This window comes from Hydra vulgaris, chromosome 07, assembly GCF_038396675.1.
Source record: "Hydra vulgaris chromosome 07, alternate assembly HydraT2T_AEP".
Classification (NCBI taxonomy): domain Eukaryota; kingdom Metazoa; phylum Cnidaria; class Hydrozoa; order Anthoathecata; family Hydridae; genus Hydra; species Hydra vulgaris.
In genome coordinates this window covers 3,015,704-3,035,859 of record NC_088926.1, presented here as the reverse complement: position 1 = coordinate 3,035,859, position 20,156 = coordinate 3,015,704, and the positions used below count along the sequence as shown (strand labels likewise).

At 27.4% G+C, this 20,156-nt stretch overlaps 1 protein-coding gene across 2 annotated transcripts; it reads left to right on the top strand.

The window, feature by feature from the left end:
* Positions 1 to 876: 876 nt before the first annotated feature.
* LOC136082234 (neurofilament light polypeptide-like) lies at positions 877 to 19,161 on the top strand. 2 transcript variants are annotated; one of them, XM_065800814.1, is made up of 5 exons: positions 877 to 941; positions 1,141 to 1,254; positions 2,048 to 3,577; positions 3,652 to 3,754; positions 18,995 to 19,161. In XM_065800814.1, exons 2-4 carry the CDS (start codon positions 1,158 to 1,160, stop codon positions 3,750 to 3,752), a joined length of 1,728 nt encoding a protein of 575 aa, XP_065656886.1. In that variant the 5' UTR covers positions 877 to 941; positions 1,141 to 1,157; the 3' UTR covers positions 3,753 to 3,754; positions 18,995 to 19,161. The 2 variants fall into 2 exon arrangements, with proteins under 2 accessions (XP_065656886.1, XP_065656887.1); XM_065800815.1 differs by having other exon boundaries at positions 929 to 1,016.
* The last annotated feature ends 995 nt before the right edge of the window (positions 19,162 to 20,156 follow it).

The window sequence follows — 20,156 nt, the reverse complement described above, 5'->3', positions numbered from 1 at the left end:
TATATACCATATTATTATTATTATTTTTATTTTTTATTATTATTAATATTGTTATTATTTTATCGTTTAATGTTAAAAGTAAGTTATATATTTTTTTATTAGGGGTGTTTTTTTCTTATTTTATTTATAATTTTTTAATTAAAATTTAAAAAATTTCCTTATAGTTGTTTAATTTGATTATTGTAGGTTTTAGCTTTGTTTTCAGAGAGTGTTCGTTGTTTAAATTTATTAGTGATTTGTTTCTAGAAATTTTTTTTGTTAAATAAATAAGGACCACGATATGTAATTGAGATTTTTGAGAGTCTGATGCTGTTAATAAATTAAAATTGTTATTGATGTTTTAGCTTTAACAAATTGCTAAACTAATAGTTAAGTAAATTCTCTGGTAGTTAAAACCATTTTTTTTTTTAAATTGATTAATATTTACATGTTTCAATGTCATTAAAATTTTTAAAATCATCGTAAACAATAAAAAATTAATTTTGAGATTACTTTTTTTACAGCGAAATCTACATTGTTCGTATGGACATTTTATTCAACAAAATAAAATTTGTTCAAAAATTTACTTGTGTAAACTAATCTCAGCAAGTTCAACAGTTACAAAAAAAAAACATTTTTAAAAACACCATTTAAAAAATATTATACAAGTTTTACAGGTTATTTTGTTTAATTTATTTTGAAAAAAAACAGTTTTACAAGATGATTTTCTATTTATCTTCTAAGTCAGTCTACACTAGAACAAGTCTGAAGATCTGAAGTTATATTTTAATTTAGCAATCGCTATGTTGCCAAGCAAATTGTATATAACAAATATATATTGTTAATTTAGAAAAAGTTTTAATAATGCAAATCTTATACATTCCATTATCAAATGCTAATTAAATTTTGATCATTTTTTTGTTTCGTATATTTTTCATTTTTATATTTTAATTAACTTTTAGGTAAAATTTAAAAGATAATATTTATACTTTTAAATATTATTTACTATTTATTACATCGGATTTACTATCATATATGTATATATTTATTTTGATATCTAGATGTTAATATTTACAGAATAATGTTTACATTTATAAAAAAAAATATTTTAAATACTAAAATGAAAAAGCAATTTGAAATGTTTTCTGAAAATATGTTTAGAAAGCAAGACTCACAATATGAAAACAATAACAGAGATAATATTGGCGTTCAATTTAATAGTTAGTCTCTCTGGTAGAAGCATTAACAATGAACAACCAGCAGATCTATATCAAGGTAACAACGCATATCAAAGTATATATAACGTTTATAACAAGGTTTGAAAAATGAAGAAATGTCTGTGCTGAATTCAACTAATAAAATGAATTCAACTAATAACCATAATTAGGAAAATAATAAAATTTGTTTCTGACTCCTTTTAGTTAAACATTTTATTTTTACCATTTTTATCAAAGAGAAGGTGATGATGAGAGTTTATTTTATGAAAATAATAATTTGAGATACACGAGTTAAGAACAAATTCTCGATGTGATGTAGTCAGGGTCACCGAGAGGGAAGGGGGCAAAAGAGACAGTTTGTCCCGGGCGGTAGATATCCAAGGGGCTCCAAATTAAAAGAAGGTTCCTAAAAAAAACAAAAAAGGTCCTTCATTTATAATATAAGGAAATTTTGATAAATAAGGGCGCCAATCAGGGTTGCTGTTCCCGGCAGCGTGGGGCTCTCGGCGGCCCTGGATGTAGGTATAAAAACTCAGTATTAATTGAAACATAAAAGTCTTGAAATAATAAATATCATGTAAAATTCTTGAATTAATACATAACATGTAATATGTTTGGATTAATACATAGCGTGAAATATGTTTGGGTTAATACATAACGTGTAGTTTATTTGGATGAATACATATCGTGCATCTGAACTAATTCACAAATTCGTGTATCTTTAGTTTAGTTAATCTTAAGTTAATCTATTAAGACTATTGTTATTTAGTATAAATCAGATTAAATGGAACTAAAACGACTTTAAAATTTGTAAATTAATTTTTAATCAATTATAATTTTATGTTATTTAGGACTAAATGGAAAAAACGGCAAAGAACTTATACATGAAAGCGTAAGAAATGTTTACGAAGAGGGTAGTGATATATTTAATTTAAATGAAAATAATAAAGAAACCAAAGGTGCTGATAAAAAAACCAAAGCTTTTAATGAAGAAATAAAAGATTTAGTTGTAGAAACATATGAAAATAAAGAAGAAGCAAAAGATGAGTATGAAGATAAAGAAGAAGCAAAATTTGAGGAAATAAAAAACTTAGTTAAAGAGATAAAGTACGATGATAAAGAAATAAATGATGCAAACAAGGAAACTCAAAATGCATTCGAAGAAACAAAAGATCTTATTAAAGAAACAAGAGACGATGAAAAAGAAACTAAAGACGAAGACGAGGAAATAAAAGATATACATAAAAAAATAAGACATTCTGAAAGTCTTGTTAAAGAAGTAAGAGGCATTACACAACAAACAAAAGATGAGTACGAAGAAGGTAAAGATGCTAACGAAGATATAAAGTATCTGATTGCAGAAACATGGAAAGAAGAAACAAAAGATGCAGATGAAAAAACAACAGATTCTGTTGAAGAAAAAAAAGATTTAGTGGAAGAAACAACAGATTCTGTTGAAGAAAAAAAAGATTTAGTGGAAGAAATAATAGATTCTGTTGAAGAAAAAAAAGATTTAGTCGATGAAACAATAGATTCTGTTGAAGAAAAAAAAGATTCAATCAAAGAATCAACAGATTTTGTTAAAGAAAAAAAAGATTCAGATGAAGAAACAATGGAATATGACCAAGAAACAACAGACTTTGATGAAGAAGCAAAAAGCTCTACTAATTTAAAAAAAGAAACTGATAAAGAAAAAAAAAATACTAATGAAGAAATGAAAGACTATATTGAAGAAACAGAAGATACTGATGAAGAAACAGAAGATACCAATGAAAAAAAAGAAGATGCCAATGAAGAAAAAGAAGATGCTGATGAAGAAACAAAAGATACCAATGAAGAAAAAGAAGATACTGAGGAAGAAACAAAAGATACCAATGTAGAAACAGAAGATACAAATGAAGGAAAAAAAGACAAAGCTGAAAAAACAGAAGTTACTGATGAAAAAAAAGAAGATGCCAATGAAGAAAAAGAAGATCCTGATGAAGAAACAAAAGATACCAATGAAGAAAAAGAAGATACTGAGGAAGAAACAAAAGATACCAATGTAGAAACAAAAGATACCAATGTAGAAACAGAAGATACAAATGAAGGAAAAAAAGACAAAGCTGAAGAAACAGAAGATACTGATGAAAAAGCAAAAAGTTCCAACGATAAAACAAACGACAGTGACGAGGATGAAAATTTTCCAACTAAACCTGTTTATAACGGAGCCGATAAATATCAAACTGACAATATAAATTCTGAAGATTCCGAAGGTTTTGAAGAAAATGTATATTCTGTTACTAAAATTAATTTCCAGCCAAATGAAATGAAAGTTATACAAAGCGTAAAAAACAACGATAAATTTAAAAAAGATAATATAAAAGAATACACTTCATCAGGTAATCATAACAGCTTTAATTTAAAAAAACCTAAACATTCAATGTATAGCACCGTTTTTAAATTTCTTTTATAGTTGATAAACAAATTGAGGAAGGCAAACGCTTGATCAAAGAGTTAGAAATATTAATGAGCATTAAAAACAACGGAGCGGGAAGAGTTGAGGAAAAAGTATAAAGGTAAGAAAGGTTTTAGCAGATGTAAATAAAAGGCTCCTTTGAAAAAAATCTACGAATGATTTAACAACATAGCGCTCCTTTACCGAAATAAATTCTGTCTCAAATCAAAAGGAACTTTTAGTTTGAGTTATCGTTTAAATATTTTTAAGAAGTTTTTTTTCTTGGCTTATTTTAAAACTATTTACCCTTGTGTTTGACCCCCTTTACAAATCTTATTTTATTATACTTACTTATATAAACCGATGGGATTATTACACTTACTTATTTAAACCGATAGTTTTTAGTGAGAATATTTTTTTGTGCCTAAAAAAACTTTGATGCCGAATCATTTTGTATGCAATGTGTGCTAAACTTTTTTTAATGTATTTTATTAATTTTTTTTGTTATCGTTTAGTTAGAACTAAAAATTTTAATCTTTTTGATATTAAATTAAATTTTTTATAAACTGAAGTACAATTGAGCCCTTCAGTGAAAAAGTGGGCCATGTCCATAATATCACATTTGTAGAAAACTGCATTTGTTTAAATAAGTTGTTTTATATCTTACATTATGAAATACAATACACGCTATAACTATTTTATTACAACTGCAAGCTATTTATTTTTCGTACACACTAAAATTTCTACCTTAGGGTAGGATATGTGATATACCCTTAGTAAGGTATAATTTTCTACCTTTTAAGGTAGAAAATTATATTATAAACAATTATTTGTCATACAATTTTCTAACTTAAAGGTATAATTTTCTACCTTTTAAGGTAGAAAATTATACCTTACTAAGGGTATATCACATATCCTACCTTAACTAAAAATTTCTACCTTTATTTTTTAGTGTGTAAATCATTTTTACAATAGTTTTGATAATAATAATAATAACAATAATAATAGTAATAATAATATATTATAATAATATAAGATAAAAAAAAAATTGATACAAGTTATAGTAATAGTAATATTAAGTATGTTTACAATAATTACAATGAAAAAAATAATAATAATAACTAATATAATAATAGTAGTTATGAGCATAAAATTATTTATAATAACAAGTTAATGATTTATAAGGATGGTATCACTCATACAGAAATCTGATCAAAGGAGTGACACCAATTTTTAAACATAATATAAGTAATAATAAACAAAGACATGCATTTAAATAATCACATAAATTAAACACATTAAAGGACATAGAACATACATTAAAACAAACATGTAGAAATCATAATTTGCAGGTTTTAATAATAAAAAAAGAAAAAAATAAACAAAAAGTAATTGTAGTAATGACGAAAAGAAAATTAAAAGAATATTTTAATCGTAAGGATAATATTTTAATCGTAAGGATTAATGTGTCTAAAAGTTAGAAAAAAAAGTTTTTCAGAATTTTTTTAAATTGATATTTTTTAGATGGAGTAAAGGTATTCTAGAATATAGCTTTTTGGACTCATTCAAAATGCATGTTAGGCTCCTGTTCCATTCACCAACGCACTGATAAGCAATTTTTACCATACTTCTGGGTTTTAATATAGTTCATTAATCTGAAAGTTCCATAAAAGTTTGCAATCAATTAATACACCAAGATATTTAATAACTCTTATAGAATATAGCTGTTTATTATTATTTTTGATTTTGATTTCAACATTTTTAAAGAAATAGTGTTTTCTCGGAGATGAAAAAAAAATTAGTTCAGTTTTTTCTGTTTTGAAACGTATTAGGTTAGCATTTAACCAGTGAACTATACCTTTTAGATTAACATTTTTACATAAAGAATGATACGATTTGTTGATGTGCAAGATATTTGTATCATCAGCAAACAGATGAACTGAAGAGAAGTGAACAGAGTTGATTAGGTCGTTAACGTAGATCAAAAATAAAAGAGGACCTTGAACAGAACCTTGAGGAACATCACACAAAACTGATTTATTACTAGAATTGAAACCATTAATACTTACAAATTGTTTTCGATCTAAAAGTTATGATCGAAACCATTGACAATACCACGAATTCCATAATTATTTAATTTAGAAATCAAAATACCCATAGTATTTTGATTTCTAAATTAAATCAACGTTATCGAAAGCTTTGTAAATCGATAAAAACACCACAAACGAAATGACCAGTATCAAGAGCTTTCCTAATTTTTTCCGTTATTCTTATCAATGCATGGCAAGTAGAATGTTTTGAAAAGAGTACATTCTAGATAGGGGTGGGAGTTAAGGTTAGTTTTAGTCTAACTAAATTTAGTCGACTAACTTTTTAGTCTAACTAAAATTATTCGACTAACTTTTTAGTCTAACTGAATTTAGTCGACTAACTTTTTAGTCTAACAAAATTTAGTCGACTAACTTTTTAGTCTAACAAAATTTAGTCGACTAACTTTTTAGTCTAACTAAATTCAGTCGACTAACTTTTTAGCGTAACTAAAATTAGTCGACTAACTTTTTAGCGTAACTAAAATTAGTCGACCAACATTTTAGCGTAAATAAATTAGTCGACTAACTTTTTAGTCTAACTAAGTTTAGTCGACTAATTTTTTAGTCTAACTAAATTTAGTCGACTAACTTTTTAGTCTAACTAAATTTAGTCGACTAACTTTTTAGCGTAACTAAAATTAGTCGACTAACTTTTTAGTTTGACTAAATTTAGTCGACTAAGTTTTTAATTTGAAAAAAATATATTGTTACTTTTACCCAAAAAATACTTTTTTTAAATCTTGTTATGTTTAGTTGTGAAGTGGTTTGAGCGCCATTTTTTTAATAACAAATTGCTGTAAGTTACAATTTAGATCTCCATGGCATCTTTTTCAAAGTTGATTTTCAGAGTTTTTCAAGTTTTTGGAGAAAATTTTTTTTTCTTAAGTTTGCGAGATATACACTTGGAGTTTTGTAATAGTAAAAAAACTGTATCCAATTACTCCCCCCTTATTACTAAGTAACTTTCAATGAAAAGCGGTTTAAATCTGGATTTAAATTGCTTTAATTAGAAATTGAGATTGAAATCTCAATTTCTAATTAAAATGAACCATAAACTATTAGAAAAAAAAATGGTGCCATATTTTTGAAATGTGTTGTATGCAGAAGCTTTTTCGGATTTCTTTTATATAATACCAGCAATCATTTTTTGAGGTAATAATACCTAATTTATTTTGTTCTACACTCATAAAACGCAGTTTTTACAGTGACGACAATATGATTGTAGTTGTTAGTAACAATTACACAATATAGAAATAATAAAAAACATTAATTGCGTAACAATTTGTTACGCAATTAATGTTTTTTATTATTTCTATATTGTGTAATTGAATATATATCTTGTTCAACTCTCAATTTTTATTTTTTTTTTAATTATTATTAAAATGCTAATAACTAATTATGTATTCGGTATAAAGTATCAGCTGTTTTTGGCGGAGTTGTTCTACTAACAAACCAATTTTTATTTAATTCAATGAAAGAAAATGTGGGGCAATACTAGGTACAAACAAAACATTTTTATTACCTAATTGTCACAAATTATATTACGTATTTTAAATTTCTTAAAAACAATAAATTTTAATGAATGTCTTTAAGTTGATTTATTTGTCTTAATTCATATTATGTTCATATAATTTCTCAACACAACAAAATTTAAGGAATGTCTTAACTGACACCTCAAAGTAATGGTTTCCCGCTATATATTAGATAAACCGTTATTCTCAAATATATATTTAAATTTACTTTAAGAAATTGCATTTTTAAACTATGTCGAAAAATAATACGTCTTCTCCAATTGAATATGCTGCTCCAATATCTGATTTGATGAATCTGACGAAGAAAAGATTGGATAAAAGAAAGACTATAGATGAACAAAACCCTGCAGATCATAACGATAGCGAAAGAAGTTCAAGTTTTTCATCCGGTCAAACAGAAATTGAAGTTGATGCTCAGTCCATTGAAGAAGCAGCTAAAACTACATACGAATATTACTCAATCGAGGAGGAAACATCAAAATGGATATGTAATCAATGTAATAGTAACAGACCTAAAAAGTACTCTTGTAAAACATCAAAGAGTATATTAGGTTACCATCTTGAACATGATCACAAAATAATAACGCCGAAAAAAAAACGAACTATGAGTGGCTTGTCAAAAGAAGTTAGCGATAAGATTGATAGAGCTCTTTTAATTTTCATTATTGCCTGTTGTCTTCCATTTATGTTGGTAGAAAGTAGTGCATTTAAAGAATTTGTTTTGTGTTTAAATCCAAAGTATAAAGTGCCTTGCCGAAAAAAGTTAAGATCTCTTTTAACTGATTTATATCGAGAAAAAGTTGAACTTTTGAAATCAAAATTATTATCAATTAAAGTTTTATCTATTACTACTGACGGATGGACGTCCTGTCAAAACTATAGTTATATATCTGCAACTGCACATTTCATTTCTGACAAAACAAATTTCATCAGTTTTTGTTTGGGCTTTGCATACCTTAATGGCCGCCATGATGCAGATAATTTAAAAGAGGCTTTGCTAAAAATTGTAGAAAAGTTTAAAGTAGATGATAAAATAATGAGTATAGTATCAGACAACGCCAGTAACGTACGCAACTGTCTAAATTCTTTAAAAGTTTGTTTAAACATTCAACCAATAAGATGCATGGAACATGTTTTGCAATTAGTTGTTAAAAATGTCATAGATTTAGTTGAAGAAGGTGAAAAATTTACTTCGTCTAGATTCTTTTTCATTGCAAGAACATTAACTAAGTGCAGGAAAATTGTTACATCTTTCAATCATTCTTCTCAACTTAATGATTTATTAGAGGAAAGTCAAACACGACAAGGTGTCGAAAAAAATCACATACTTCATTTGATTCAAAATGTGAAAACTCGTTGGCACTCTACGTTTCTCATGGCAGAGCGAATGCTTAAGCTTCACTCCTACGTAAAAGATATCTTTAATTCGAAACAACAATACAAAGATATGAGAGAATATTTACTCGATGAAGATGAAATGGTTAACTTAAAAGAAACGGTAAATGCTTTATTAAGCTTTAATCAAGTAAGTGTTTAACTATCTGGCGATAGGTATGCAACGTGTTCTTTAATTATTCCAAGTATAAAGTACCTTGAGAAGCAGCTAAGTAAGAATAAAAGTGAGACTCCTCCTTTAATTGTAATATTGAAATCACATTTGTTAGAATCTTTACAAACTTACAAAGATTCATATGAATTAGAGAATAATTCCTTTTTATTGTGTGCCACTTTTTTGGATCCAAATTATAAAAGTTTTCAATTCTTTGAAAAGTACGAAAAAAAGAAATATTTAAAAATTGTGAAAGAATTTTTGTCAGATTTTTATCTCTCAAAAAGAGTTGGTGAAATAATTCTAATTAAAAAGGTGATAAAGGAATCAAAAAAATTTAAGTTGTCATTTGAGGATGAAGAAGATGATTCCGGAAGTGATAGTGACAAAAATGTAACCTTAGATTTAAAAAAAGAAATCAGTGAATATATAAGATTGTCAGTGCACGAACAAAATGTTTTAGAGTTTTGGCATCAAAATCAATATGTTTTTCCAATATTGTATTGCATTTCAACGATGATTTTATGTACACCTGCTACCAGTGCACCAAGTGAGCGCCTTTTTTCTGATGCATTAAACAATTTGTATGCTAAGCGAAACAGGATGACGGCTGAATGTTTTTAAATGTTGATGTTTTTGTACGAAAATTTGGAATTTTTTAATTTGGTTTAAAATTGGTGCAATTTCATCAATGTAATACGGAAATATCTTGTTGTAATAATTATTTTTGAATTTATTTTATTGTTCTTAAATAAAAACTCTTAAATTTAGAACTTGAACTGTTTTGTTTTAAAAACAATCAAACAAGGTTGCAACATATTTAAAAAATGATTTTATAAAGTTGTTGCTCTCATGTTTGGGACAGGGGGGGGACCCCAGAAACTTGAGGGCTTTTATGTTTCCAGGCTACAATTATCGCAATTTTTTGCAAAGTATCATTATCCGATTTTCAATTTTGTTTTTAGAAAAACCAATTGCTTAATTAGACTATAAAACTAAGTGCAAAATATGAACGTAGCGAGTCTTCCCGATTCTATGTTATTTAAATTTAAGTTTTTTTACATTTGTAAATGTATTTTACATTTTCATGTATTAATTATGACCCACCCAAGTTTATATTTCATAATGAATGATTTCATTAACCTTACCTTTTCTTTATAATTCTACAAAAAATGGCGTCTTAAATGCGGTTCATTTAAGTTGATATTTCAAACTTACTTTTTAAATAAGATTGCTTCTAGTTAACTTTAGATCTTACTTTTCACGCTAAAACTCTTATTTTCTAACAAACTATCTACTCCAGCTTGAAGCAATTTAAAGCCAAAAATTGCTGCTGCCTAGTATACAGCCATATTTAATATAATTAAATGAGTTTATATACGACTAAAAATTAAATTTTTGATACAAAAAAAAACACACTATTTTGGGAAAAATATATCGTAACTTAATTTTTTTTTAACAAAAAGTGAAAATGTACTTTAAAATGATAGATATTCTGCATTTTTTAAGTAATTAAAAAGTGATAAGAAATTTTCTGGTTTGATAAAGCGACCGCTTTGAGAAAAATGATGGAAGTTAGCGTTAATAAATTGGTACTTCTTATCGCTTATATGAAATTAAATATTTAGAGACTAAGTATATTCGCTAGTATTCAGGGGAAGGGGGGGGGGAGGTGGTAAGTTGAAAACTGCCGTAAGAATGACGAATCAAATGGAATGTGCACACTTTTTAACTTTTATACATAAATTTTTAGTTCTTAGCGTTTCAAAACTTCAAGGTTTATTTTTATAGAAAAAAAAAAGTGTTTTTTAAAAGTGTCCAGGTGGAAATTGCAAGTTTACTCTTTCCTCTTTTTATAACAAGTATTTATTTATGTTTTCTTGAAGAATAGGTTCTAAGGATTTGTATATAGAAACTATGTATATATATATAACTATCTTCCTTCGCATATTTTATGACGTTTTTTGTTTTGATTTTGCGTGACATAATGCAAATTTTCGGTGCCATAACAATGCAAATTTTCCATACTCAAGCCCTATACCTTTCGTCAAAAAAGCATCAATTATTGCACTACAAAAAATTCAATAACTTTAGATCCGCTTAACTTCAAAGGCCGAATGACCCCTCGTTTTTTAAGTCAAGTCAAGCTCTATACAATGATATAAGTTACATATGTTTATTTGAATAATAAAAAAATCGTCAAGAATGGCTACAATAGAATCAGATTTTAAGTTTAATTTTATATAGCTAGATATTCCTTATATTTCAAGAAATAACACTGATAATAATATAGAAATTGAGATCATTTACTTAACTACTTTAGTACATGTATAACTAGAGATATAACAAATAATACAAAATATCAACTAGTTTTGTAGCTACTTAGAGAATATTGGTTTCATGTCCAGGGAACTACACCATCTACTACATTGCTGTAGACTTATTGTTTATGAATGTTATAGATTTTTTTATTTTTATGTTTAACAACAGAAATATATACAGTTAAGGATAAATAACTCATACATAAAATGAATATAAATACAATGAAGAAAAAAATAGTTTGTCACAGTTTTAAAGAATTTAGCAAAGCCAATTTATGGCAAACCGCAAGAATAACTAAGTATTTAATATTAACATAGCATGATTTACCAGCTATATATAAACTAATTTTTATTTGACAAAAACAAATTGGTTATTATGTGCCTTGACTAACTTGAATAACTTTTTAAAAGGTTTTGCATTATCAAACGAGTTATAAAAAAGCCCATTAGAAAATACACCTACTAAAAAACAATGCTCAGTGGAATATATATTATGGAGCTTATAGAGTAGTCGAGGCAAAAAATGGCGACGTATCGGAAATAATACTCAAAAAATACACAAAACTAAGGCTGGTGAATGAAGGACCAAGGAGTTGCATGAAAGCAGACCTTGACTAAAAATTTTATTTAAGCATTTTTACTTTTCGCTTTACTTTTTTTAGTCATTTTAAAATTATCTTTACAGATCTATTTTATTATTGATGGAACTTTGTTTACACGAAAAAAGTTCCCAAATTTACAAATGTTTATCTTGGAAAAATGATGAAAATCTGTTCGTGCCGACAACTGATTTCCTTTTCCTTGGTGTAATTTGTTTAGTAATTTGTCAACACGTGAAGTAGTTACTTATCCTGAACAGTCTTATTAAACAAATGCTATAAAATTTAAACTAATACCACGTGATCAGAGTTTCTGTTTAAAAACTAAGGGCACCATTTTAATAGATTTTTTTGTTGACGGGTGAAAATTTAGAGTTTGTCGGAAACTCGCATGGCTCGCTAATTTCTGCGGCCTCTTTGATGTAAAACAGTAGGTTGCACGTCCATCTCTTATAGTTCCATGGTAATAGATAGTGAGTGTCATACCCCCAACACCACCTTCCTTTCTCGCTGGCTCCAATACTATATATCACTAATATGAAAATGAAAATTTATAGGCAATGTATAATAAAATCAAATTTTAGGAATGTTACTTATCTGGGATAATTTTTCCTATGTTGCTATTTTAGGCCTTTGAAATAGGGTTGTTAACCGAAAGGTTTCAAAGATTTCTGTAAAAAAATCTTTCAAAAGGGTATATACAATTACTAATTGTAATACTAAATTATTTGCGAAAGTTACTTTGACAAATTTTAATGCTTCTATATATTCGTTACGAATAAAAATAAATACTAATTGTCAATTAGTATTTATTTTTATTCGTAACGAATATATAGAAGCATTAAAATATGTCAAAGTAACTTTCGCAACTAATACTTCTGAAAATTAGACTTTCGCAAGTTGCTATTTCAAATAATGCTCTTCCAAAACTTCCAAAAGTTTCACTTTCGGAAGTAGCACTTGAGAAATGAGCGCTTTGAATAACTACGTTTCGAAATCTATAAAGGAAGTTTATTCGCCTAACTGCAAGAAATGTGAAAATAAAATATCTGTATATATCAAACTGTTTGTAATGAAACTTTATCTTCAGTATAGCAACATATTAAATTTTTACTAGTTTGTTTTTTCAAATAATGATCAAAAAATTTATTTCGAAAGGAAAATTTTCGATAAATCCACTTGAAGAACGGTCACTTACGGAAGAAAACTTGAAATTCGTCATAAAAACAAGATTAAAATGTTCCATTTAAAAAAATCCTTTCAATGAACTAAGTAATTAAAAGCTCATTACTCATAAGTGTCAATTATCGCGCATGCAAATTTTTATGAAGTAAAAAACTGATATTATTTTTTAACTGAGTCCTTTCGGTAGGTTTCAAAAATCTTCTTTCGAAATGAATCGATTAGCAAGTTTCTTTTCGCTTGTGATTCTTGCGAAAATTTTATTTTTCGTATATTGCTTTACCAGCGGCGTGGGCAGGATTTTTTTGATGTTTCAGATATGACACTTTTAGGCATCGTGCGAATGTTGTTAAGTCAAATTAATTAATTAAGTCAAAAAAATTAATTAATTAAGTCAAAAAAATTAATTAATTAAGTCAAAAAAAATAATTAATTAAGTCAAAAAAAAATCAAGAATGTTGTTAAGTCAAATGAAAATGTTTCTCAAAAAAATTGCGGTGATTGGAGCGTGAGAACAAAAATACCCCCAACAAGTTGGCTTTCCCAACCCCGAATTAGACGTTAAATTAAACTGCAGAATGTTAATTAAACGTTCAAAGGGTGCCTTTTTTAGATTCCGTGCCCATTGGGTGTTTATAAACAGTTGCAACAACCGCATTGGTAGTTGTCTCAGAGCTGGGACAAAATTCTAATAATCAAAGTTGATTTAATACGTTACGAATTTGATTTGACGTGCCCCTATGAACCATATTTGGGACATTCAACCGCCACAATAATGTGCCATCGTGTGTGAAATATTCATGGCTTCATAGGTTATTCAGTTTTTAGTAATGAAGCTTGTTTTAATCGACTAATTTTAGTTACGCTAAAAAGTTAGTCGACTAAATTTAGTTACGCTAAAAAGTTAGTCGACTAAATTTAGTTAGACTAAAAAGTTAGTCGACTAAATTTAGTTACGCTAAAAAGTTAGTCGACTAATTTATTTACGCTAAAAAGTTAGTCGACTAATTTTAGTTACGCTAAAAAGTTAGTCGACTAAATTTAGTTAGACTAAAAAGTTAGTCGACTAAATTTTGTTAGACTAAAAAGTTAGTCGACTAAATTTAGTTACGCTAAAAAGTTAGTCGACATAATTTAGTTAGACTAAAAAGTTAGTCGACTAATTTTAGTTAGACTAAAAAGTTAGTCGACTAAATTTAGTTAGACTAAAAAGTTAGTCGACTAATTTATTTACGCTAAAAAGTTAGCCGACTAGTTTTAGTTAGACTAAAAAGTTAGTCGACTAAATTTTGTTAGACTAAAAAGTTAGTCGACTAAATTTAGTTACGCTAAAAAGTTAGTCGACTAATTTATTTACGCTAAAAAGTTAGTCGACTAATTTTAGTTACGCTAAAAAGTTAGTTGACTAAATTTAGTTAGACTAAAAAGTTAGTCGACTAATTTTAGTTAGACTAAAAAGTTAGTCGACTAAATTTAGTTAGACTAAAAAGTTAGTCCACTAAATTTAGTTAGACTAAAAAGTTAGTCGACTAATTTATTTACGCTAAAAAGTTAGCCGACTAGTTTTAGTTAGACTAAAAAGTTAGTCGACATAATTTAGTTAGACTAAAAAGTTAGTCGACTTATTTTAGTTAGACTAAAAAGTTAGTCGACTAAATTTAGTGAGACTAAAAAGTTAGTCGACTAATTTTAGTTAGACTAAAAAGTTAGTTGGGTAATTTTAGTTACGGTTTTTTTAGGTAAGTTAGTTACAATTTTTAGTTTTGGTCACAACACTATTTATAAGTAAGTGTGTATGTGTGTGTGTGTGTGTGTGTGTGTGTGTGTGTGTGTGTGTGTGTGTGTGTGTGTGTGTGTGTGTGTGTGTGTGTGTGTACTTATATATATTTCTAGTATTATTAGATTAAAATTTTTTTTATCGTGATTATTGTTATTAATTTTATTATTATTTGTTATTATTGTTATTATTAATACTTCCATTCTTATAGTTAGTTCTAATTCGGCTGTTATTGATTACTATACTGTTTTTAATGTTATTGGTATTAACTCCAGCAAGTTTTTTACTTAAGATTAGTAAATGTACTATTTGTAAATATCCATAAAGTGTAGTAGTTATTTTAGAAATATATATTGATTAATTGATTGGCTTTAAACCAGGTCATTCTACTGATCACGCAATCTTGCATACTGTTCACAATATATTTAAAGGGTTTAATGAAAAAAATATAGTTTAGGTGTCTTTATTGATCTAAGTAAAGCCTTTAATACAGTTGATCATATAATTCTTTTATCCAAACTCTATGGCATCTATGGCATCTATGGCATTAAAAAATTAAACTTGATTTAGTTTAAAAGTTAATTGTCTAACATAATTTTTGTCTATTATTTGTCTTTTATTTATTATCATATGACATTATTTGTCTAACAGAAATTTGTCTGACATTATTTATCGTCTGACAGAAATTTGTCTGACATCAGAAATTTGTCTGACATCAGAAATTTGTCTGACATCAGAAATTTGTCTGACATCAGAAATTTGTCTGACATCAGAAATTTGTCTGACATCAGAAATTTGTCTGGTATCATTTATTGTCTGAAATTTGTCTGACATTATTTATAACAGAAATTTGTCTAACAGAAAGCAATATATTTTCTACAATAATGGAAAAACAGATAATATGATTATTAATGCGGTGTTCCCTAGGAATCAATTATAGAACCCTTTTTTTTCTAATTTATGTTGATTTTCTAATATTTTAAACAGTTTTATTTGCCGATGATACTAATTTGTTTTATTCTAATCAAAATAATAATATTTTATATTCAACATTTAACAAAGAACTTGATAAACTAACCCAATGGTTTATGTCCAATAAATTATCTCTAAATATTACTAAAACTAAATACACATTATTCCACAGTGTTCATAAAAAAAAAGTTTACGATTGAAACTTCTGAATCTTTTTATTGATAATAATACAATAAAAAGAGAAATTTCATTAAAGTTTTTAAACGTAATTCTTGACATTATGTGGAGAAAACATATAAATGTAATTGAAAATAAAGTTTCAAAAAATGATGGTATATTGTACAAAGCAAAATAACTTTTAAACTAACCTTGTTTAAAATACAAATACTTTTGATTTACACATTGTTACCTTTATTAGCATTATGCGCAGCTGGATTGTTACCAATATTATATTAGCAACTTGTGCAGCCGTGGCGCAGTGGTAGCGCACTTGCTTCAGAAACAAAGGATCCGTGTTTCAAACCCCACCTCTGGGGTTTGAATCACGAGTCTCCTTCGTAAGCGATGTTGTAAGTTTTGCGACATCGGTTAGCAAGGAGGCATGAGCTTCCTATTAAATGCTCATTTGTGGTACTCTGTGATAAGACCGTTAGGACTTCTTGGGGCACCTAAATAAATTATAAAAAAAAAAATTATGCTGCACCAAGCAAGTATTGCTTGCAGCACCAACGTTACAAAACTAGGAAAACTACTCAGAAAACAAAAAAATGCGATTAGGATTATTAAATAATAGGCAAACAAAATATACAATTTAATAAATACTAAAGATATGTATATATTTTTAAATAATTTTATTTATTTAATAAAATAAATATAATAAAGGATCAAGCAGTTTTTTCTGTATTTTTTTTTTTTTTTGATATTTAAGTATTTTAAAATATTTCAATAGAGTGAATAAACTCTTATAGTTTATTTTTAAAAACATCACAAAAAGGGCTAATCAAAATTAGGCAAAACAATTTTATTTTGATATGTGAGAACCAATACACATGATTAATTAAACAGATCACATGTTTCTGACAGCAATATTGACATAGTAACTTGCTTTTATCCTCATGTTATATTTGCATAATTTATATAAATATGAATAAAAGAGTAAAAAATTTTGGTTAAATTTTATTTTAAGTGAACTCGCGCCTTTTATAAGATTCCAATACTTTTTAAAACTTTTGAGCAAACGTAGATAATTTGGTGTTTCCAGGTGATGTTCTCGTCAAGAAAAATGCCGAGATATTTACAGAAATGATAATTACAGTAACCAAGAAGGAGACTGGAGGGAGAGCGAAATTAAAAGATGTCGTCATTTCTCATAGAACAATTTTAGAAATATAATAGAAGTAACAGTTTTCTATTAAACAATGCGTAACTATCATAATTTAAAACTAACCAATCACATTCCACTTTTAACAAAAATTATCCAATGATATTGTTTCAAAACGTACTTGAAGTATTGGAAATAAAAGATGAAAGTTTAAAAAATTCGTAAGCAATATTTAAAGTTAATTTATTGTTATTTTTTATGTTGTGCTTTTTGAACAACTAAAAATAAATTTCTAGATTAGAATTGAATTAATAAATGTCTAGATTAGAATTGGTCGTATTTTTGTCCGGATTTACAAAAGTTTATATCTCTATATTTAGAATATAACAAATTTTGTTTTTAAATCCATCAAAAATACTACCATGCAAAATAAAATCCTGAAAAGATATAACAAGTTCCTTGCCTAAAAAACGTTTTTTAAGAGCGTAACAAACCTATAGCTAAATGGGAAAGCTAAAGATACGGTTCAACCAAGTAGTAGAGATTGTCTAAAACTTTGACATTTATAACTAGTATCGAGGTATTCAAATAATGATTATTTTACGTAGATCATGATTTTGTTGTGATTACTACTTGATAGTTCAAACAGTTGTTAAAAGCTATCCGGTCATCTTTTAAGAGAGTAACCCATTTTGATTATAGTTTACAAAGATTACAAACCACATTTCAAAATTTTCCTTTTCAACGCAAAGGCGTCATTTTGACTTGCCGCTTGAATAATTATACAACAAAGACTGTACAACTTCGTTTTCTCTCCACTCTATTATACCTCCTTGCAGTGACAGAATCCCTTTTTATTTTAATTTGGTCAATAAGAATTTTCGGCAAGTTTGTGGGTAGAAACCGATTTTTATAGAGCGGATGGAAAATAACTTGTTTTGCTTACATTTAAAGTTAATTTGTTATAAAAACCAATTAAATACGTTTTAAAGTTCTTCTTTCACAATAGCACACAAGATAAATAGAAGATTTGATGCCTTATGCAAGTCTTTGATAAATCTATTAAAATCAAAAGTGGTCCTAATAGCGAACCTTGTGGAAGAACACAGAAAATATTTAAAAACTGTTTATGACTAAGGTCATTAAAAGAAACACAATTTTTCTGTAACTTTGAAACCATTTCGGGGTTGTTCATAAATTACGTCACGCGATTTTGATCATTTTTGACCTCCCAATTGCTAGCTCTTTTTAGTTATTTTTTTTTTAAAGCGAAACTTATTGTTGTATTCTATTTTACATGATTCTTTCAAGTATTTTTGAAAATTCAGATAAGACAGAGATAGGGTAATTACTGTTAGTTTAGTCACCATCTTTGAATTGCGAAATAACTTCAGTAATGTTGAATTGATTAAAAAAAACTCTTTTATCAAATGATGATTTAAAAACTTTAAAAAGAATATACTTTATTAGTTCAAATCAATCTATAATTATGTTTTTATTTAGGTTACAACTTTTTACGCTAATAAAATTTTATGTTGACTATTTTTTACGTTTACAATTTTTTGCTTAATTAGGGAGATTAAAATAGTAACGTTTAAAAAAAGTTTTTTCAAACTTTTTCAAAAAGATTTTTTGTATCTTATGTATATTTTCTCATTGGCAGATGATTTGTTTTTTAGATATTTTATACAGTCGCGATCAGTGAATTGTACACTGCAGTAATTTTTTTTACTTTTTATCTTTTCGTCTCGTAATTCAGTGGTTACATATTCTGTATTTTTTATTTCATTACTAATCCATAACTAAGAGGAGAAAATACAACGATATATTTCAAATAGTAATACAAATTATTAAAACTTATTTAAATTCAGGTACAAAGAAATAAAAACATAAAAATTTACTGCTGTGTACAATTCACTACTCGCGACTGTATTTAGTTTCTATTTAACTTTTATTAATTTTTTTAAACCTTTGGTAACCCAGGAAAAATGTTTAGTTAATTTATTGTCTTTTCGTAGGACGGAAGAATGGCATCATAAACCGATTAAATTACTTTTAATGTTGTTTGTGTTAATGTTCAAGCCAATGTTCAACATCGGAAGAACATTGAATGTTGTAATACTAATTGTAATGCTGATTGTAATGATAATTGTAATGCTAATTGTAATACTAATTGCGTTTTGAATTGATTAATTCTTGATTGCATGCTGGGTCCCATATCTAAGTAAACAAAGTTTTTTTCAAAAGTATATCAACCTAGATCTCAAAAAAACCAGGGCTAATTTTTAATAAATATTTCAAACAATAATTGTATTAGTCACAATCACTTGACGTTTATTTCAATCCCACCATACATGAGTCACTAACTTATTATATTTACTAGCCAGTCATTTTTGCTCATCACCAGTTTTGCTCATCATTATACAAATAATGATAAAAGGTTGTTGACACATACTTTTGTAAACAAACAATCCGAATTATTCTTAAACATTATGCTACATAAAAATACAAAAAATTAAAAGTAGTGACAACGAAACACTAAACTATTTTACAGAGCAAAACTGAGTGCTTCTGCCCTGACGTCATTAACAATGATCAATCAGAAGAGTTTGTTAATTTTTCTATAATAAATTACTTATAAACAAAAAAAATAACTTTTTCAATTTTTTGTTTCTCAATATAAATGACCAGTGACGTTGCTGGGGTTGGTGCTACCCAGTGCGGTAAGCTTTTGGTGTCACCCCTTTAGACTAGGTCGACGACACGGGTTTCGAATTTCTAAAAAAAAAATAGTCTTTGAAAAAAGGATGGGGCATACAAAATACAATCTTTTGATCTTGAATAAAAGGACGAAAGATTTTTGTGTGAAATAAAGAAATAGCAGAGGTATTAATAGAGAATATCGAAAAATCAAAACTTGAAATTATTGGTTAGGCCAAACGCAAAAATAAATTAACACGAACATGAGCAGTTCTTTTATATTTGCATATTTTTTATTTTGGTGTCACCCCTCTGTGTCAGGTCGTGATAGTGTCACCCGTTGCGGCTCGCACCCCTTCCACCCCCTATTGACGCCACTGTGAATAACACATCAGGCAATTTGAGCACAGCACACAATTTGAATAGCACAGCACACAACTTGAATAATAGAGCACTTATTTTGAATTAAACAGCACACAA